At 42.5% G+C, this 22,706-nt stretch overlaps 1 protein-coding gene and 1 non-coding gene across 2 annotated transcripts; both read right to left on the bottom strand.

Annotated features, from left to right (window-relative positions):
- Window positions 1-2,840: 2,840 nt before the first annotated feature.
- Window positions 2,841-2,913, bottom strand: trnaf-gaa (transfer RNA phenylalanine (anticodon GAA)). Its single transcript has one exon. It is a non-coding gene; the product is annotated as a tRNA-Phe (tRNA).
- Window positions 2,914-10,465: 7,552 nt separating this feature from the next.
- On the bottom strand, window positions 10,466-22,244 carry LOC145877185 (uncharacterized). The gene is made up of 2 exons (XM_082972477.1): window positions 21,744-22,244; window positions 10,466-13,476 (listed from the first exon to the last, which is right to left on the bottom strand). The coding sequence occupies exons 1-2, from the start codon at window positions 22,027-22,029 to the stop codon at window positions 12,722-12,724; spliced, it is 1,041 nt and encodes a 346-aa protein (XP_082828603.1). The 5' UTR covers window positions 22,030-22,244; the 3' UTR covers window positions 10,466-12,721.
- Between the last annotated feature and the right edge of the window lie 462 nt (window positions 22,245-22,706).

Below are 22,706 nucleotides of genomic sequence, written 5' to 3'. Positions count from 1 at the left end.
TACATCCATAACTAGTGGTTTCCTCATTACCAGATATACTACATCCATAACCAGTGGTTTCCTCATTACCAGATATACTACATCCATAACTAGTGGTTTCCTCATTAGCAGATATACTACATCCATAACTAGTGGTTTCCTCATTACCAGATATACTACATCCATAACTAGCGGTTTCCTCATTACCAGATATACTACATCCATAACTAGTGGTTTCCTCATTACCAGATATACTACATCCATAACTAGCGGTTTCCTCATTACCATATATACTACATCCATAACTAGTGGTTTCCTCATTACCAGATATACTACATCCATAACCAGTGGTTTCCTCATTAGCAGGGAGGTGTTTCTGCAATCAAATTGTGTGCGCATTGCCCTCGTGCTGCAATTTTAGCAAACACAGAAAGGGGCCTATATTGGAGACCAAAAGTCGTCTTGCACACTGCTTAGAGTTTCAACAACATTAATAACTTATTTCTAGTTACTACTAATGTGAAAACAAGACAAAATATGATTGTTGCTAAGTTGACTGTCTTAATGGTCAAATAATTTAACAGACGTCAATTGTTGTATAACTTCATGGGTACGACCTTTTACCTCAAATAAACAGTGGATTTCTGCTGTTGTGGGCCTTTAACCATCTGTCTGTCTTTGTTGTTCACACAGGAGAGAGACGTGACTATCTTGGATCCTCTGGGGAGCCTCAACAACCTCATGATGCTGACGAGGCAGAGAAGAGTCTCTCCAGATCAGAACACCTCAAGAAACACCAGCAGAGACCCACAGGGAAGAGAACTCACTGCTGCTCTGACTGTGGGAAGAGATTCACCTCATCAGGCATTAAAATTCATCAGAGAACACACACAGGAGAGAAATCTTATTGCTGTGGTCAATGTGGGAAGAGTTTTACTGACTCTAGTGGTCTGACGAAACACATGAGAGAAATCTTATAGCTGTACTCAATGTGGGAAGAGTTTTGTTCAATCTGGCCAGCTGACATGCACCAGAGAATACACACAGGAGAGAAATCTTATGGCTGTGGTCAATGTGGGAAGAGTTTTGTTCAATCTACAGATCTGAGAGTGCACCAGAGAAGACACACAGGAGAGAAACCTTATAGCTGTACTCAATGTGGGAAGAGTTTTGTTCAATCTGGCCAGCTGACATTACACCAGAGAACACACACAGGAGAGAAACCTTATAGCTGTGATCAATGTGGAAAGAGTTTTGTTCAATCTGGCCAGCTGACATTACACCAGAGAATACACACAGGAGAGAAACCTTATAGCTGTGATCAATGTGGAAAGAGTTTTGCTGCATCAAGCAATCTGACTCTACACCAGAGAACACACACAGGAGAGAAAACGTATAGCTCTAATCGATGTGGGAAGAGTTTTAGTCATTCAACCAGCCTGATAGCACACCAGAGAACACACACATGAGAGAACTCATAGCTGTAATCAATGTTGGAAGAGTTTTGTTTCATCTACTGGTCTGACAGTACACCAGAGAACACACACAGGAGAGAAAACGTATAGCTCTAATCGATGTGGGAAGAGTTTTACTAAGTCAAACAGCCTGGTACAACACAGAGAACACACACAGGAGAGAAATCTCAAAGCAGATCTCAGATCAAATATCAGAAAATACATACATGAAGGAGTTGTTTCATGATATCAATGAATTAATGGCACAATGTAGAATGTTAACATTGTTGTAGGAGATTTTAATAATTTCACAATGTAGAAGCATAAATGTTTGCCCCTTTATCAATTGATTTCAACAGGATTTGGATATTAGCCTCAGGGGAAAATCCAGGCTCTGAATTGAACGTTTTTTTTGTGTGTGTTTAGTTGTGTTACACTTACCACGTTGGTGACCCACTTGAATCAAAATGCAACACTTCAAAATGTAGCTAGCTGTTTTCTACAAATTCTCCTCTAACCAGGGATGTACACATGTTACGGATACAGGTATCCTGTGTGTGTATCCAGTATGTGTGTTTCTTTTCTTTCCTTCTCCCCTCACAGGTGACAATCATCACTCCCCAATCAGTCATCAATCAGTCCCCAATCAGAAGACACCTGCTCCCCTTTCCTCACCCAATCACAGCCCCTTTCCCTTGGTTTAAAAACCCCAGTCTCTAGCTCATTATCACTCTGTGTTCAATCTCTCTCTGTGAGATCAATCTTTGTGTCATTCTTTCAATTGCTCTTTGTATTCTCTCTCTCTCTCTCTCTCTCTCTCTCTCTCTCTCTCTCTCTCTCTCTCTCTCTCTCTCTCTCTCTCTCTCTCTCTCTCTCTCTCTCTCTCTCTCTCTCTCCCCCCCCCCCCCCCATCTCTTTTGTTTTTCTTTCACCCCACATGTCCCATTTGTCCGGTACCTGTGAGTATTGTTTTGTTTGACTTGTTTGTTTGGTGGGAAAAGGGGGTAACAAGACCAGTCGCCCAACATTACCCGTAGGAAAACAGTGTCTAAATACACTAGTTAGAACTGGGCGGACAACCCACTGTATTTTTGGTTAGTTAGCTAGCTGTTGTTGAAATAGGCTAGTCTAGTTTAGGGGTGGTTTTGGATTATTGTTTCTTTGCTTGGGTCCCGCTCAGCCCCTTTTCTCGCCCCCCTTACCGTGTGTTTAAACAATAAACCTTTAGTGTTTGACGGTAGATTTCAGTTGTCTATGGTTTTTGTTCTCACTGTTACTTTTCACTATTATAATTTGCATGATTTATTTACATTTACGTCATTTAGCAGACGCTCTTATCCAGAGCGACTTACAGTAGTGAATGCATACATTTCATACATTATTTTTATTTATTTTCTCCCCCCGTGCTGACCCCCGTGGGAATCGAACCCACAACCCTGGTGTTTTCAACACCATGCTCTACCAACTGAGCCACAGGGTCTCAGTTCCATCTCCCCTAGACTGCAGGGCCAAAGGGATTCGTAACAACACATTATTCCTAGATTCCGTGTGGTTTTTGAGCTGTTAGTTTTAACAGGACGTGCAACCTCATCTCCCTTCTGTCACACAAATGATTTTAGCATGATATCGATCGAGTTATGACATAAGTGTTGTGTTCCTTTGTTTACCGACCCCTAAATTTAACTGCATCACTCCAAAATGTAGCTGACTGTCTTCTGCAGGTTGTCCTCTAACCAGTGAGGTGAAAGATATCTCCATTTCCATGTGTTTTTTGTTTTGTTGTGTTAGTTTCAGGAGCAGATTCAACCTGATTTCCCCCCAAATGGATATAAGATTTGTGTTTTGTGTTTAGCTAGTGCGTTGCTATGGATCTTTATTTATTTTGACTGCACGTTTTTCCGTATTGGAGTTGAGTTTTGTTTGGGCTCGTTCCAAGGAGACGAGTGTTCTAGAATCTAGTGAGTTTTAGGAAGACGAGTGTTCTAGAAGCTAGTGGGATTTAGGAAGACGAGTGTTCTAGAAGCTAGTGAGTTTTAGGAAGACGAGAGTTCTAGAAGCTAGAAGGTGTTTCACCTGAGCTGGTCCAGGTTCTATTTAAGAGTGTCTGGTCCAGTGCTCCAGTTGTCTTGATACATGTGGAGAGTCAACACCTTTAGTTGCTCCACCTTTTTGGTTTACTTCCTGTCTTTAAGTTTGGTGTGGGTTTTTCTTTTGTTTTCCTCTTCTTGGGCAGATTTAGTGGGTCTCATGGTGGGTGTCTTTTATGTCCCAGTTGTTGTTACTAGTCAACTTCCAGTGGACACCCCCATAGTGTCTTTCAGAGCCCCTCCTAAAAAAACAAGCTTATATTTTGGGTTGGATGTTGCATCCAATTAATATTTTAATCCATGGATTTTCCTTAGAATGCTAATTCGTCTTTCAGTTGTTAATCTTATGTTTGTTGTGGTAAATATTTGTTTATTTTCATTGTTTTATTTTTTTCCTGTGAAGCATCCATGTCTGAAATGTGCTGTATAAATAAAGCTTGATTTGAACATATTGCAAAAGAAATTAACCCAATGACTGACAATCAACAGACTCTTGTAAAACCAATACGTATCTTGGTCCATCTTATTATGAAAACAGTATAAATTCATTATATCTCCCACTATGTCAAAATAGTGCTGGTATGTACATTTAGTATCACTTTTCAACCAACCCAGTGCATTTGTTGAAGATAAATGTTTAATTCAACAATATGTCAAAGGATTCAACTACTGGAAACGGACACAAACAAATGGATCAACCAGATCAATCCCACTTTTCCAGCCTGCTGAAGGCGTGGTGGAGTGGTAAACACCACCCCCGGCTCTACCAGGGGCTTGAGGTGGTCTCCCACAGCTCTGCTTATGTCATGTTCTGTGGCCTTGCTGTTCCATTTCTTGACTGTCCCTGCAACACAGAAAGAAATGCATTTAGTCATATTATATAAACCACTCAAAGTAATGGATATGGAGCATCTATGGCCTCAGTTACACCTGGCACCTAAATGTGACATCTGATCACTCCAAGCTGCATTAGGTTCAGATCTACCAGGATGGGCCTTTGACACAGTCAGGCCACTGATTATGCATCAGCAATGTAAAGAGATGGGGTGAATGAGGGGAAAAGTACATTTGACACAAATGACCTTCATAATAAATCAAATGTTGTTGGTCACATACAGGTGTTCAGCAGATGTTATTGCAGGTGTAGTGAAATGCTTGTCCTTCTAGTTCCCACAGTGCAGGAATATCTAACAATTAATATCTAACAATTTCACAACAAATACCTAATACACACAAATCTAAGGTAAGGAATGGAATTAGGAATATATAAATATATGGATAAACAATGTCAGAGCAGCATAGACTGAGATACAGTTTATACATATGAGATGAGAAATGATATGCAAACATTATTAAAGTGACTAGTGTTCCATTTATTAAAGTGGCCAATGATGTCAAGTCTATATGTAGGCTGCAGCCTCTCTGTGCTGTTTAACAGTCTGATGGCCTTGAGATAGAAGCTGTTTTTCTGTCTTTCGGTCTCAGCTTTGATGCACCTGTACTGACCTCGCCTTCTGGATGATAGCAGGCTGAACAGGCAGTGGCTCGGGTAATAACAAAGAACAAATGTGTGTGCCTGAGGGGAAATTAACTTTCATACAGCCAAAAGGGGTGAGAAATTACACCAATATCAGTGAACAATTTGCACTAATGTAAATAAATATAGATGATGGAACATATTCCCTTTTGCTGACGTGATGAACCACTAAGGGGACATAAATATTTACCATCTAAATCATGTGTGACCTCTCACCTCTCTGGCTGTAGAAGTGTTCTTCCTAACCAGTCCCTCAACAGCTCTCTGACTGAGCTCCACCCTCACTGGGTCTTCAGAGGAGAGGAAGGCTGAGGAGGGATGGAAGGATGAATGGATCAGTCAGTCAATAAAGTGTAGAGCTGCTGTCTATGCTGTCTGACTAAATCACTATTTTAGTAGTTCATTAAAGTAAATAAGGCTTTATGACTGCTGAATACCAACGATCAATCATTTAGATCATGTATTTTCAGGTAGAGATACATCCTTGGGACGTCCTTAGCCTGTTGAAGTTGACATTTAAAATGGTTAAGGTAGGGGTTAAGGTTAGGGTTCAGGGTAGGGATGTCCCAAGGATCCCAGATAGCATTGACCATTGTGCATTCTTCTGTCTCTTTTACATAGCAGGTGATGAGTTCTGACTTCTGAACTTGAAAATATTAAATATCCTTATTATGTGAAATTGAATGAAACAATAATGTATGTTGATGCTAATATGATGTACAATATTCCATGATGTTTCTATATGATAACAATAGAGTAATATATTTAATATGATGTACAATATTCCATGATGTTTCTATATGATAACAATAGAGTAATATATTTAATATGATGTACAATATTCCATGATGTTTCTATATGATAACAATACAGTAATATATTTAATATGATGTACAATATTCCATGATGTTTCTATCTGATAACAATACAGTAATATATTTAATATGACAAATACTATTTTTTAACCGTTTCACAAATTCATTTTAATTAACTTAATCATTATGATTCAACATCAGTTCACCGTCTCACCTCATACTGTATTGGAGCAGCAGCAGCTGACTGCCCAGTTCAACATCAGTTCACCGTCTCACCTCATACTGTATTGGAGCAGCAGCAGCTGACTGCCCGGTTCAACATCAGTTCACCGTCTCACCTCATACTGTATTGGAGCAGCAGCAGCTGACTGCCCAGTTCAACATCAGTTCACCGTCTCACCTCATACTGTATTGGAGCAGCAGCAGCTGACTGCCCAGTTCAACATCAGTTCACCGTCTCACCTCATACTGTATTGGAGCAGCAGCAGCTGACTGCCCAGTTCAACATCAGTTCACCGTCTCACCTCATACTGTATTGGAGCAGCAGCAGCTGACTGCCCAGTTCAACATCAGTTCACCGTCTCACCTCATACTGTATTGGAGCAGCAGCAGCTGACTGCCCAGTTCAACATCAGTTCACCGTCTCACCTCATACTGTATTGGAGCAGCAGCAGCTGACTTGATCGTTGATGCTAATTATCATGTTTGAATCTGAGAGTAAATAGAGCCGACTACAACTCTAAAAATGAAGGGTTCAACTGGAGTTGTTCTCAGATCCCCTAAGAACCGTAGGGTTCTTGGTCAATAAAAAACAGCCACAAAAGGTTCTTCAAAGAACTTGTTAGAAGGTGGGTTCATCGAGGAACCTCCGTTGTTGCTGGACTTCTTCCGGGAACTTCGCAATTACAACTGAAAACGATGGTGACAAGTTTGGATGCGACAACAGTTAAAAAGGTTAAGTTGGGTTGATGTTTGGCTCTGAATATGTCTCGAAATAATGTATAATAATAATATAACATACTAATAATCAATAACGAAGACAATGATAGTTTTCTGTGAATATCTTCCATAACGTTACTATAGTTAATGAACGTAAATATTAGAAAGCCGGGTTTGACCGTCGGCGTTGTATGAGCTACAGTACAGTACCGTTAGCTAGCTAGCTAACGTTATGTCCTAACTAGGCACAACTAGGTTTGGATTATTTCCTCAACTATATTCTTTCCCATATATTGTATATCGTTTCCATAAAGCCAACATGGCTTTACACTCATTAACGTAAGTTTCCAATCTAGAGCAGTTCTCACTTTTGTGATAATGAACTAGCTAATGTTAGCTTCGTTAACTAACTAACTAAACTCCCCCCCAACTCCTCTCATACCAGGAAGAACCCCCCCCCCCCCCCATTTCAAATGTAGATTTACATGTATTTGAAATGTAGTACCTGGACGGAGAAAATCCAATAAGCGTTTTATAGTTACATCGTTAGGGTAACTTACCCTAAAGTGGACACACTCCCATCAGTTTCTGAGACAACTGCTCAGACTTTGTAGACAGTTTAATAATGCTTAAACCTCATCTTTATCAAATGATCCATTAAAGATACCAACTCAAAGCCTACGTTCGTCTACATATGGGTTGTTTAAATTGTATCTAATTATATTCCCAGTATTACTTCATCAAATCTCTAGTAATCATTATACACACATACAATTCATCATATTTTCATATATTCACAGAATCCATAGAAAACGTAAGAAATTCTCAGGTAGTCACGACAACCATTCCATTTGCTTTTTCAGGGACTCTCCATAGCAACGAAGCATCTCTCCAAACATCCTCCCAGCAGAACAAAAAATAAACTTTAGTTTCCCAGACAATGACCATGGGATCCTCAACGGTTCTCTAACCTCCCAGAGACCACGGCAAAATCAAGCCTCCCAGGAACTATAGACCTTCCGCTGCTTTCTAAAATATCATCCCGCTTATTATCCACATTTCAATCATCTGATTCAGCATATTTCTATGTTACTATCCAAACATCAGATTAAGACTCATATCACAGTCACACAACTCTCATATCACAGTCACACAACTCTCATATCACAGTCACACAACTTTCATATCACAGTCACAACTCTCATATCAGTCACACAACTCTCATTTCACAGTCACACAACTCTCATATCACAGTCACACAACTCTCATATCACAGTCACACAACTTTCATATCACAGTCACAACTCTCATATCAGTCACACAACTCTCATTTCACAGTCACACAACTCTCATATCACAGTCACACAACTCTCATATCACAGTCACACAATGCTATTCCCAAACATACCTAATCAATTAGTTGTTTTTCAACAATATTTTAACCTGCAGGAACATTTGGTGTCCAGGTTTAAAACAATTACAGGTTTAAAACAATTACAGGTGCACCTTACTATCTTATACTATATCATAAATGGTCTTAACTAGTAAACACAGATTCTAGTTCTCATCCAGTTTACAGAGATAGCTGACTCAGCCTCAGAGCCTCCTGACTGGGCCCTGTTTACACCTCCACACAGGAATACACACTCAGAGCCTCCTGACTGGGCCCTGTTTACACCTCCACACAGGAATACACACTCAGAGCCTCCTGACTGGGCCCTGTTTACACCTCCACACAGGAATACACACTCAGAGCCTCCTGACTGGGCCCTGTTTACACCTCCACACAGGAATACACACTCAGAGCCTCCTGACTGGTCCCTGTTTACACCTCCACACAGGAATACACACTCAGAGCCTACTGACTGGGCCCTGTTTACACCTCCACACAGCAATACACACTCAGAGCCTCCTGACTGGGCCCTGTTTACACCTCCACACAGGAATACACACTCAGAGCCTCCTGACTGGGCCCTGTTTACACCTCCACACAGGAATACACACTCAGAGCCTACTGACTGGGCCCTGTTTACACCTCCACACAGGAATACACACTCAGAGCCTCCTGACTGGGCCCTGTTTACACCTCCACACAGGAATACACACTCAGAGCCTCCTGACTGGGCCCTGTTTACACCTCCACACAGGAATACACACTCAGAGCCTACTGACTGGGCCCTGTTTACACCTCCACACAGGAACACACTCAGAGCCTCCTGACTGGGCCCTGTTTACACCTCCACACAGGAATACACACTCAGAGCCTCCTGACTGGGCCCTGTTTACACCTCCACACAGGAATACACACTCAGAGCCTCCTGACTGGGCCCTGTTTACACCTCCACACAGGAACACACTCAGAGCCTCCTGACTGGGCCCTGTTTACACCTCCACACAGGAATACACACTCAGAGCCTCCTGACTGGGCCCTGTTTACACCTCCACACAGGAATACACACTCAGAGCCTACTGACTGGGCCCTGTTTACACCTCCACACAGGAACACACTCAGAGCCTCCTGACTGGGCCCTGTTTACACCTCCACACAGGAATACACACTCAGAGCCTCCTGACTGGGCCCTGTTTACACCTCCACACAGGAACACACACTCAGAGCCTCCTGACTGGGCCCTGTTTACACCTCCACACAGGAACACACACTCAGAGCCTCCTGACTGGGCCCTGTTTACACCTCCACACAGGAATACACACTCAGAGCCTCCTGACTGGGCCCTGTTTACACCTCCACACAGGAACACACACTCAGAGCCTCCTGACTGGGCCCTGTTTACACCTCCACACAGGAACACACACTCAGAGCCTCCTGACTGGGCCCTGTTTACACCTCCACACAGGAACACACACTCAGAGCCTCCTGACTGGGCCCTGTTTACACCTCCACACAGGAATACACACTCAGAGCCTACTGACTGGGCCCTGTTTACACCTCCACACAGGAATACACACTCAGAGCCTCCTGACTGGGCCCTGTTTACACCTCCACACAGGAACACACTCAGAGCCTCCTGACTGGGCCCTGTTTCCACCTCCACACAGGAATACACACTCAGAGCCTCCTGACTGGGCCCTGTTTACACCTCCACACAGGAATACACACTCAGAGCCTCCTGACTGGGCCCTGTTTACACCTCCACACAGGAATACACACTCAGAGCCTACTGACTGGGCCCTGTTTACACCTCCACACAGGAATACACACTCAGAGCCTCCTGACTGGGCCCTGTTTACACCTCCACACAGGAATACACACTCAGAGCCTCCTGACTGGGCCCTGTTTACACCTCCACACAGGAATACACACTCAGAGCCTCCTGACTGGGCCCTGTTTACACCTCCACACAGGAATACACACTCAGAGCCTACGAGGCTTTTCTAAAAACTCCACTTTGTGTGTTTCTCACCTCTTTCTTTTTTTTTTTAAACTAGGTTTGAGTTGTGGCATCCACTCAGATTAAAGGTGGGTTCATCTGCTCCGTTCCTGAAGTGTGGTCTCCCTGAGATCCCAAGTTAGAGGGATCCCTGGAGCACCATTTACCCAGGTCATCAGGAGCGGTCACCAAGAGAAGATTCACATCTCCGTAAATGTGGTTGTTCATTTCTTTAAAATCAAATGAGACAAACTTATCACACAAGTCAGAGTTATTCTTAAACTAAATCTTTATTCACTTATAAGGGAGCAGGTCAATACAACATATAAAGTGAATCAATTGAGTGCTCTACGATAATGATGGCTGGTGGACCCATGGGACAAAAGTACAAAGGTCTTTTATAGCCCTTTTAACCTACATGACCAACAACAGATGTATAGAACGGGTCACAAGGTTAAGATCTGTATGAAAGATACTTATAATTCTCAGCAGACAGTATCTGCTGTAAAAACAGTACTCTTTGTGTAGAGACCAGGGTCTGGCCCTGAGGTCATCTCTCCCTGATACCATATAGAACAGAAACATTAACTCATGTTCTGGAATGCGGTCTCTTTAGGTTTTATCACCCAAAAGACATTGTAAATCTCCTGTCAGTGTTTTCTCCCAGAGGCCCATCCTCAGTAGAAAACACAGACACAATAGTTCTAAGAACCCTCTATTCTGTTGCATAAAACAACCATTTGATGCAATAAAAGTATTATAACAATGTTGCAATTTTGCTCTCAGTGTCCACTGAAAGTTGACTAGTAACAACAACTGGGACATAAAAGACACCCACCATGAGACCCACTAAATCTGCCCAAGAAGAGGCAAACAGAAGAAAAACCCACACCAAACTTAAAGACAGGAAGCAAACCAAAAAGGTGGAGCAACTAAAGGTGTTGACTCTCCACATGTATCAAGACAACTGGAGCACTGGGCCAGACACTCTTAAATAGAACCTGGACCAGCTCAGGTGAAACACCTTCCCACTAACGAGATGGACAAGCCAGCACAGGTGTAACACATACTGACTAACGAGGTGACACCAATCAGTGCGTCCTACGTGCTAACGAGCTAGACGCGCTAACGAGCTAGACGTGCTAAAGTCCAACCTCAAAACATAAATGGAAAAACCAAAGCCTGTAACACCTTAAGACAACAAATATATCCTATATTTTTGTTGGAAAACTTTGCTCACCACCAACAGAAAACAACTTCCATTTCACATTATAATCAACTAGAATGATTCACCTTCACCAATATAAACATGGTGTCTACTGGATGTCAACAATTAAAAACAAGAAAAAAACACGTATTTCTAAATAATAATATACAAAAGGATTATTTGTTTCTCCTTTTTCTTTCTATAGAATCCTAAATCCCACTAGCTTCTAGAACACTCGTCTTCCTAAAACTCACTAGCTTCTAGAACACTCGTCTTCCTAAAACTCACTAGATTCTAGAACTCTCCTCTTTCTAAATCCCACTAGCTTCTAGAACTCTCCTCTTCCTAAAACCCACTAGCTTCTAGAACTCTCGTCTTCCTAAAACTCACTAGCTTCTAGAACTCTCGTCTTCCTAAAACTCACTAGCTTCTAGAACACTCGTCTTCCTAAAACTCACTAGATTCTAGAACACTCGTCTTCCTAAAACTCACTAGATTCTAGAACTCTCCTCTTTCTAAATCCCACTGGCTTCTAGAACTCTCGTCCCCTTGGAACGAGCCCAAACAAAACTCATCTCCAATACGGAAAAACATGCAGTCAAAATAAATAAAGATCCATAGCAACGCACTAGCTAAATGCAAAACACAAATCTTATATCCATTTGGGGGGAAATCAGGTTGAATCTGCTCTTGGAACTAACACAACAAAACAAAAAACACATGGAAATGGAGATGTATTTTACCTCACTGGTTAGAGGACAACCTGCAGAAGACGGTCAGCTACATTTTGGAGTGATGCATTTAAATTTAGGGGTCCCTAAACAAAGGAACGCAACACTTATTTGTCATAACTCATCGATATCATGTTGAAATCAATTGTGCCGAGAGGAGGGAGATGAGGTTGCAAGTCCTGTTAAAATGAACAGCTCAAAAACCACACGGAATCTGGGAATAATGTGTACATCACTGGTTAGAGGACAATTTGTAGAAAACAGCTAGCTACATTTTGAAGTGTTGCATTTTGATTCAAGTGGGTCACCAACGTGGTAAGTGTAACACAGCTCTTTTTGTGTTAGTCACTTTTTATTAAATCTCATAAATAGTACTCTTTCAATTCAGAGCCTGGATTTTCCCCCTGAGGCTAATATCCATATCATGTTGAAATCAATAGAACAGGGGACAAACGTTTAGGGTTCTACATTGTGACACTATTAAAATATTCCTACTACAATGTTAAAACATTCTACATTGTGACATATCATTGATATCGTGAAACAACCCCTTCATGTATTTTCTGGTGTTTGATCAGATGTCTTATCGGAGAATGTTCACAGCTATAAGGCTATAAGGTTTCTCTCCTGTGTGTGTTCTCTGGTGTTGAGTCAGAGAGCCAGAAGTAGTAAAACTCTTCCCACATTGACCACAGATATAAGGTTTCTCTCCTGTGTGTGTTCTCTGGTGTAGAGTCAGAGAGCCAGATCTAGTAAAACTCTTCCCACATTTATCACAGCTATAAGATTTCTCTCCTGTGTGTGTTCTCTGGTGTAGAGTCAGAGAGACAGATGTTGTAAAACTCTTCCCACATTGACCACAGCTATAAGGTTTCTCTCCTGTGTGCATTCTCTGGTGCACTGTAAGATCGCCAGATTGACCAAAACTCTTCCCACATTGACCACAGCTATAAGGTTTCTCTCCTGTGTGTATTCTCTGGTGTGAAATCAGGTGGCTTAGCTGAGTAAAACTCTTCCCACATTGATCACAGCTATAAGGTTTCTCTCCTGTGTGTGTTCTTTGGTGCATCTTCAGATGGCTAGATTTATCAAAACTCTTCCCACATTGAGTACAGCAATAAGGTTTCTCTACTGTGTGGCTTCTCTGATGAATTTTAATTTTAATGCCTGCTGATGAGGTGAATCTCTTCCCACAGTCAGAGCGGTGAATTATCTTCCCTGTGGGTCTCTGCTGGTGTTTCTTGAGGAGTTCTGATCTAGAGAGACTCTTCTCTGCCTCGTCAGCATCATGAGGTTGTTGAGGCTCCCCAGAGGATCCACGATAGTCACGTCTCTCTCCTGTGTGAACAACAAAGTCATACAGATGGTTAAAGGCCCACAACAGCAGAAATCCACTGTAAAAGGTGATGCCAACAGTGTAGCAGTGATGTTGATGTTGTACAACAATTGACATCTGTAATGAATGTAATGATTATTTGACATTTGTCTTAAAATGAGCAACAATAGCCATATTATGTCTTGTTTTCACATTAGTAGTAACATCGATGATTGTAGGCTAGAAATAAGTTATTAAAGTTGTTGAAATCCTAAGCAGTGTGCCAGACGACTTTCGGTCTCCAATATAGGCCCCTTTCTATGTTTGCTAAAATTGCGGCATGAGGGCGATGCAAATTGATTGCAGAAACTCCTCCCTGCTAATGAGGAAACCGATAGTTATGGATGTAGTATATCTGCCTGGAGCAAAAATGGTGAGAAAAGATTTTCGTTTTTCACAATGTATTCTGAATGTGAACGGGGGAAAACTCAGGGGAGTAACCTCCATTTCCAGGTTGCTTGTGAGTGCATTTCACACTACTTTGGATTATAATTGTAAAGCTCATCTGAATCTCCTGCTTAATATGTTTGTGTTATTGTCGCAAATCAACCGCTTTACACTTAAAAAAACACTACAACCAGAAAAAATGCTCTTTGGCTTTTCCATCAGCCTGACAATGAGGGTGTGTACACTGTTTGGTTGCAAAATTGGCCCATAACTTCACCTAACAACATAGACCTACTGTAGGACCCATAACTTCACCTAACAACAAATATAGGAAAATAGCTCTGCGTGTTGTACAATAGCCTATCCATCAAGAAACAGTTCTCTACACATTATGACCAAAGTAGGAATGTTGGATCCAACGTGGAGCACGGCATAACTGTCTTTACCAGAGTAATGAATGAAGAAGCACTTTGGTTGTTGTTGCATGTCGTGATGTTTGTCATGTGACTGTCATTCAGAAAATGATTTCCTGGATCAGCTGATGATAGTTGAACATGTGACTGGAACTAAACAACTACAGTATTAAGAATTATGTGTAAATATTGAAGAACCACATTAATGACAGTATCCATTTGGGTGTTGTCAATAAAGTTACTATATATATATATTTTACCTTTATTTAACCAGGTAGGCCAGTTAAGAACAAGTTCTCATTTACAACTGTGACCTGGCCAAGATAAAGCAAAGCAGTGCGACACAAACAACAGTTACACGTTGAATAAACAAACAAACAGTCAATAACACGACAGAAAAGTCTATATACAGTGTGTGCAAATGGAGTAAGGCAATAAATAGGCCATAGTAGCGAAGTAATTATAATTTATTAATTTAGCAAATTATCACTGGAGAGATAGATGTGCAGATGATGATATGCAAGTAGAAATACTGGTGTGCAAAAGAGCAGAAAAAGTAAATAAAAACATGGGGATGAGGTAGGCAGTTGGATGGGCTATTTACAGATGGGCTGTGTACAGCTGCAGCGATCGTAAGCTGATCAGATAGCTGATGCTTAAAGTTAGTGAGGGAGATGTATGTCTCCAACTTCAGCGATTGTTGCAATTCGTTCCAGTCATTGGCAGCAGACAACTGGAGGGAAAGGCGGCCAAAGGAGGTGTTGGCTTTGGGGATGACCAGTGAGCTATACCTCCTGGAGTGCGTGCTATGGGTGGGTGTTGCTATGGTGACCAGTGAGCTGAGTTAAGGTGGAATAGCAAAGACTTATAGATGACCTGGAGCCAGTGGGTTTGGCGACGAAAATGTATCGAGGGCCAGTCGACAAGAGCATACAGGTTGCAGTGGTGGGCGGTATATGGGGCTTTAGTGACAAAACGGATGGCACTATGATAGACTGCATCCAGTTTGCTGAGTAGAGTGTTGGAGGCTATTCTGTAAATGACTTCGCCAAAGTTAAGGATCGGTAGGAAAGTCAGTTTTACGAGGGTATGTTTGGCAGAGTGAATGAAAGAGGCTTTGTTGCGAAATAGGAAGCTGGTTCTAGATTTAATTTTGGATTGGAGATGCTTAATATTAGTCTGGAAGGAGAGTTTATAGTCTAACCAGACACCTAGGTATTGTAGCTGTCCACATATTCTAAGTCAGAACCATCCAGAGTAGTGATGCTAGTCGGGTGGGTGTAGGCAGCGATCGGTTGTTGATTGATCGGTTGTTCTTATCAGCTGATGAGTCTGCCAATAAGAATACGGTGATTGACAGAGTCGAAAGCCTTGGCCAGGTCGATGAAGACGGCTGCACAGTACTGTCTTTTATCGATGGCGGTTATGATATTGTTTAGTACCTTGAGCGTTTCTGATGTCCACCCGTGACCAGCTCGGAAACCGGATTGCACAGCGGAGAAGATACGGTGGGATTTGAAATGGTCAGTGATGTTTGTTAACTTGGCTTTTGAAGACTTTAGAAAGGCAGGGCAGGATGGATATAGGTCTGTAACAGTTTGGGTCTAGAGTGACACCCCCTTTGAAAAGGGGGATGACCGCGGCAGCTTTCCAATCTTTAGGAATCTCAGACGATACGAAAGAGAGGTTGAACAGACTAGTAATAGGGGTTGCCACAATGGCGGCAAATAATTTTAGAGAGGGTCCAGATTGTCTAGCCCAGCTGATTTGTACAGTTCCAGGTTTTGCAGCTCTTTCAGAACATCAGCTATCTGGATGAAGGAGAAGCTGGGGAGGCTTGGGCAAGTAGCTGCGGAGCTGTTGGCCGGGGTTGGGGAAGCCAGGAGGAAAGCATGGCCGGCCATAGAGAAATGCTTCTTGAAATTCGCGATTATCGTGGAGTTATCGGTGGTGACAGTGTTTCCTAGCCTCAGTGCAGTGGGCAGCTGGGATGAGGTGCTCTTATTCTCCATGGACTTTACAGTGTCCCAGAACTTTTTGGAGTTAGAGCTACAGGATGCAAATTTCTGTTTGAAAAAGCTAGCCTTTGCTTTCCTAACTTACTGTGTGTATTGGTTCCTGACTTCTCTGAAAAGTTGCATATCGCGGGGACTATTCGATGCTAGTGCAGTACGCCACAGGATGTTTTTGTGCTGGTCGAGGGCAGTCAGGTCTGGAGTGAACCAAGGCCTACATCTGTTCTTAGTTCTACATTTTTTGAAAGGGGCATGCTTATTTAAGGTGGTGAGGAAATTACTTTTAAAGAACAACCAGGCATCCCCTACTGACGGGATGAGGTCAAAATCCTTCCAGGAGACCCGGGCCAGGTCGATTAGAAAGGCCTGCTTGCAGAATTGTTTTAGGGAGCGTTTGACAGTGATGAGGGGTGGTCGTTTGACCGCGGACCCATAACGGATGCAGGCAACGATCGCTGAGATCCTGATTGAAAACAGCAGAGGTGTATTTGGAGGGCAAATTGGTCAGGATAATATCTATGAGGGTGCCCATGTTTAGGGATTTAGGGTTGTACCTGATGGGTTCCTTGATAATTTGTGTGAGATTGAGGGCATCGAGATTGACGGCCGGGGTGTTAAGCATATCCCAGGTTAGGTCACCTAACAGAACAAACTCTGAAGATAGATAGGGGACAATCAATTCACATATGGTGTCCAGGGCACAGCTGGGAGCTGAGGGGGGTCTATAACAGGCGGCATCAGTGAGAGACTTATTTCTGGAGAGATTCATTTTGAAAATTAGAAGCTCGAACTGTTTGGGCATGGACCTGGGAAGTATGACAGAACTTTGCAGGCCATCTCTGCAGTAGATTGAAACTCCTCTCTTTTTGACAGTTCTATCTTGACTGAAAATGTTGTGGTTGGGGATGGAAATTTCAGAATTTTTGGTTGCCTTCCTAAGCCAGGATTCAGACACGGCCAGGACATCACACAGGGCCTGGGTTAACCTCTACATCACCCAAGGAACAGAGGAGTAGGATGAGGGTACGGCTAAAGGCTATCAGAATTGGTCGAATAGTGCGTTGGGAACAGAGAATAAAAGGAGCAGATTTCTGGGCGTGGTAGGATAGATTCAAGGCATAATGTACAGACAGGGGTATGGTAGGGTGCGGGTACAGTGGAGGTAAACCTAGGTGTTGAGTGACGATGAGAGAGGTTTCTCCTCTGGAGGCACCAGTTATGCTAGGTGAGATCACCGCATGTGTGGGAGGTGGGACAAAATAGCTCTCTGAGCCATGTTGAATAGGACTAGGGGCTCTGCAGTAAAATAAAACAAGGATAACTACCCTAAACAACAGTATACAAGGCATATTGACATTAGAGAGAGACATAAAGCGAGGCATAAAGCAATCACAGGTGTTGATTGGGATAGCTAGCTAAGACAACAACGGGTAAGACAACAGTTAATCAGCTAAGATAATAACTGGTAAAATGGCGATGAATGGGCAGAGAGGGTCAGTTAACTACATACGGGGCCTGAGTTCGAGGCTGTGGCCGACAGATAAACAAGATAAACAAAATGGAAACCCGTGATTAATGAACAGTCCAGCAGGCATCAGCTATGTAGCCAAGTGATCATAGGGTCCAGTGAACAGGAATATATGAAACAGGGAAGCAGTTAGGTAGTCGTTACTACGCTAGCCGGGAGATGCGCCTGGCTCGAGGCTAACTGGTGCTAGCTTCAGGACAAGGGCGTTAGCCACTAAAGCCACTCCGGTGCAAAGGTCCAGAGCTTACGGCAGGAATCCGGTGATGTGATGTGATGTAGTGGCTTCTAGTCGTCTTAGTGAAGAGTCTGGGAGGCATCAGCTGTGTAGCCGAGTGATCATAGGGTCCACTGAGCAGGCCGGAAAATGGGCCTGGCTCAAGGCTAGCTTCGAGGCTGGGCCACTCGGTAGAAGCTAGCTAGTTGCGATTATCCGGTGTAATGGTCCAGAGCTTACGGCAGGAATACGGTGATGTAGTGGAGAAAACAGTCCGATATGCTCAGGGTTGATAACGCGCTGTGCAGACTGGCAGGTATAATCCAGGCAAAAAGCGGCTGGTGTCTGAGCTAAAAAGGTAAAGCAGTGGCTAAAAATGACTAAATAGCTAGTTGCTAATTAGCTGCTTAGCTCCTGATGGCTAGGTTCTGATGGAGGTTCTAGCTATAAGGTCTAAAAAAATAGCAGCTCCGTATCACATTGGGTGAGGCGGATTGCCGGAAGGTATATTTAATTTAAACATGGAAAAAGAGATTGAAATATTTTGCAATATATACAAAAAAAGACGAAAAACAACAACATTTACAACAACAATCACGTCATACTGCTACGCCATCTTGGATTAGAAGATGACTCAGTTAAAAAACATTGGATACAGCAAACTCTGAAATGATTTAGTATTTCTGTGCCCACAAACTGTTTTCCCAGAGTAACATAAGGAGCCACTAAATGATACGAAGGTCGAGTGCATTTTCATTCACCCGTCGCTGGAAGCCCCGCCTTCCACAGGTGATGAGCGTGAGGCTCGGGTTTATTCCTTAAAATTTAATACCGCTCTTCACCGACCCAGGAAGGGGTGGGGCCAAACAAGTGTTGCACCTCATTTCCCTCCTTCAGGGAACAGTAATTATAGTGTTAGGTTCTAATTTTTCAGAGTAAATAACTCACGGACACTAGAGAAGCTTGTGCAAGTTTAATTCTTCCCAAAGGGTCGTTACAGCTGTAATTCAGACAAAAACATGTTCTCACCATCACAAGTATATATACCCCACTTTGTACACTCCTTCAAACCAATCCTTACATCTTCTGGTTCAACAGGAAGAGGGTAACAGGATACTAAACCCTTATTACTCCCATCAGGGGATCTGACCTGACCTCCTGACCTCAACCCCTCCTTCGCCTAATCCACAGATGTCCATCCGCTTCCCCTAAAGCAATCCTGTGATCTCCTCCCGTCCACCCAGCACATTCCACAGCCACTCTGTCTTTCTACAGATCTCACTCCTTTATATACTCTGTGTCTGATCTATCATGTCTTTAATATGATCAAAGTTTAGAATCCAACAATAGTCATAAAGTTACACTCCCTTTTAGTCGGTCAACTTCGGTACTATGGGACAATACAATCATTCTCAATGCCGACCCAAACGGATACTAAATGAAACGGCCCCTGGCAGACCACCCAGACCTGACCCCGCAAGATGCTTCAGTTGTCAATTTATTAATTGTCTTTTGTTTGAAACACTCCTGTCAATGTTGAGTAAGGACGCACACCTGAATACGCATATAGAAGTAGGACTAGTCTACCTGGCCTGTGTGCAAATGTAGGCCTATAAATGTGCCCATTTGGGGATGTCTGATAGTATTTCTGATTGTCTTAATGCACCACCACTAATGAGTTGTGGAGCTTCTCAAAACAAATGTTTCTTCACCTCAAACAGCAACTGCACCTCAGTGACGCTCAAGGTCCTAAACGATATCTTAACCGCCATCGATAAGAAACAATACTGTGCAGCCGTATTCATTGACCTGGCCAAGGCTTTCGACTCTGTCAGTTACCACATTCTTATTGGCAGACTGAACAGCATTGGTTTCTCAAATGATTGCCTCGCCTGGTTCAACAACTACTTCTCTGATAGAGTTCAGTGTGTCAAATCGGAGGGCCTGTTGTCCGGACCTCTGGCAGTTTCTATGGGGGTGCCACAGGTTTCAATTCTTGGGCCGACTCTCTTCTCTGTATACATCAATGATGTTGCTCTTGCTGCTGGTGAGTCTCTGATCCACCTCTACGCAGACGACACCATTCTGTATATTTCTGGCCCTTCTTTGGACACTTTGTTAACAACCCTCCAGACAAGCTTCAATGCCATACAACTCTCCTTCCGTGGCCACCAACTGCTCTTAAATACAAGTAAAACTAAATGCATGGTCTTCAAACGATCGCTGCCTGCACCTGCCCGCCCGTCCAGCATCACTACTCTGGACGGTTCTGACTTAGAATATGTGGACAACTACAAATACCTAGGTGTCTGGTTAAACTGTAAACTCTCCTTCCAGACTCATATTAAGCATCTCCAATCCAAAGTTAAATCTAGAATTGGCTTCCTATTTCGCAACATAGCATCCTTCACTCATGCTGCCAAACATACCCTCATAAAACTGGCCATCCTACCGATCCTCGACTTCGGCGATGTCATTTACAAAATAGCCTCCAACACCCTACTCAATACATTGGATGCAGTCTGTCACAGTGCCATCCGATTTGTCACCAAAGCCCCATATACTACCCACCACTGCGACCTGTACGCTCTCGTTGGCTGGCCCTCGCTTCATACTCGTCGCCAAACCCACTGGCTCCAGGTCATCTACAAGACCCTGCTAGGTAAAGTCCCCCCTTATCTCAGCTCACTGGTCACCATAGCAGCACCCACCTGTAGCACGCGCTCCAGCAGGTATATCTCTGGTCACCCCCAAAGCCAATTCCCCCTTCGGCCGCCTCTTCTTTCAGTTCTCTGCTGCCAGTGACTGGAACGAACTACAAAATTCTCTAACACTGGAAACGCTTATCTCCCTCACTAGCTTTAAGCACCAGCTGTCAGAGCAGCTCACAGATTACTGCACCTGTACATAGCCCATCTATAATTTAGCCCAACTACTTCTTCCCCTACTGTATTTATTTATTTAGCTCCTTTGCACCCCATTATTTCTATTTCTACTTTGCACTTTCTTCTACTTCATATCTACCATTCCAGTGTTTTACTTGCTATATTGTATTTACTTTGCCACCATGGCCTTTTTTTGCCTTTACCTCCCTTATTTCACTTCATTTGCTCACATTGTATATAGACTTATTTTTTCTACTGTATTATTGACTGTATGTTTGTTTTACTCCATGTGTAACTCTGTGTTGTTGTATGTTGTCGAACTGCTTTGCTTTATCTTGGCCAGGTCGCAATTGTAAATGAGAACTTGTTCTCAACTTGCCTACCTGGTTAAATAAAGGTGATTTAAAAAAAAATAATAATAAAAGATCAATGTCCCTGTTTTATTAGATAGTACTCACTGTATTTACTGGTGTTAATCAGATCAATGTCCCTGTTTTATTAGATAGTACTCACTGTATTTACTGGTGTTAATCAGATCAATGTCCCTGTTTTATTAGATAGTACTCACTGTATTTACTGGTGTTAATCAGATCAATGTCCCTGTTTTATTAGATAGTACTCACTGTATTTACTGGTGTTAACCAGATCAATGTCCCTGTTTTATTAGATAGTACTCACTGTATTTACTGGTGTTAATCAGATCAATGTCCCTGTTTTATTAGATAGTACTCACTGTATTTACTGGTGTTAACCAGATCAATGTCCCTGTTTTATTAGATAGTACTCACTGTATTTACTGGTGTTAATCAGATCTCCAGTCTTCTCTTCTTCGTCCTCCTCTAATGTGACAGTAATCTCCCCCTCTTCATCCTCCACCCCAAAAACTGCATCCTCTTCATCTTCTTTCACAGTAACATCCTCGTCTTTCTCTTCTTCTTTCACGGTAACAGCCTCACCCTCTACTTGTTTTTGTATTGTAACAGCCTCCTCTTCCTCCTCCTCTTTCACCAGAGCTTCTTTCTCCGTCCAGCAGGCCTCCTCTTTAACAGAAGGAGAGTAGCTTAGTGAACTCATGGTCGGGGACAATAGCTAGTTAGCATTAGCGACTAGACTAGTGCTAACTTAATCAGCCAGCTAGCTGACTTACAACGTAAATATTACATAAAATGTAGTACTATGTTTAAATCACAGTGGCAATTAAACCACGAAATTGTCCAAACAGCTTGAAAGTTCCGACTTTGTCGGCTAGCGAGCTACCGAGGTGGCTGCAGTTGTTGAAGAAGCGTTCCGTCCACTAGATTATACGTCACACTAGAAACATCGCCTGAAAGACATATATCGCCATCTGCTGTCTGGGGGGAGGAAACGCAGTTGAGGAGGGAAAACTATTTTTATTCTTCATTGAATTATAATATTATAAAGCAGTTTAGGGAAACGTTTTTTTCTCTCCATTAAATATGAATATTATATCAACACGTACAAAGAGTAACAAGTGTTGTTTGATTAGTTCAGATTTTTTATGAAAATTTAAAACAAACTTAACCTCTACTTCACATCTGTATTTCTGATTAAGAAGCAAATGATTATATATCAAAATAAGCACCTAGTTATTGATACCCTTGATAAAGATGAGCAAAAATTACTGTATGAAATAAATAAATAAACTTTACCAGGATATTTTAGCCCAAAACCTGGTTACCTCTCTGCTAGGAGGCTGAAACTTGGCGATAAGTGGATCTTCCAGCAAGACA

This window comes from Salmo salar, unplaced genomic scaffold, assembly GCF_965601325.2.
Source record: "Salmo salar unplaced genomic scaffold, fSalSal1 ptg000691l, whole genome shotgun sequence".
Taxonomy (NCBI): Eukaryota; Metazoa; Chordata; class Actinopteri; order Salmoniformes; family Salmonidae; genus Salmo; species Salmo salar.
Note: the sequence above shows the minus strand (reverse complement) of the source record. Positions and strands in the feature narration are given on the sequence as shown.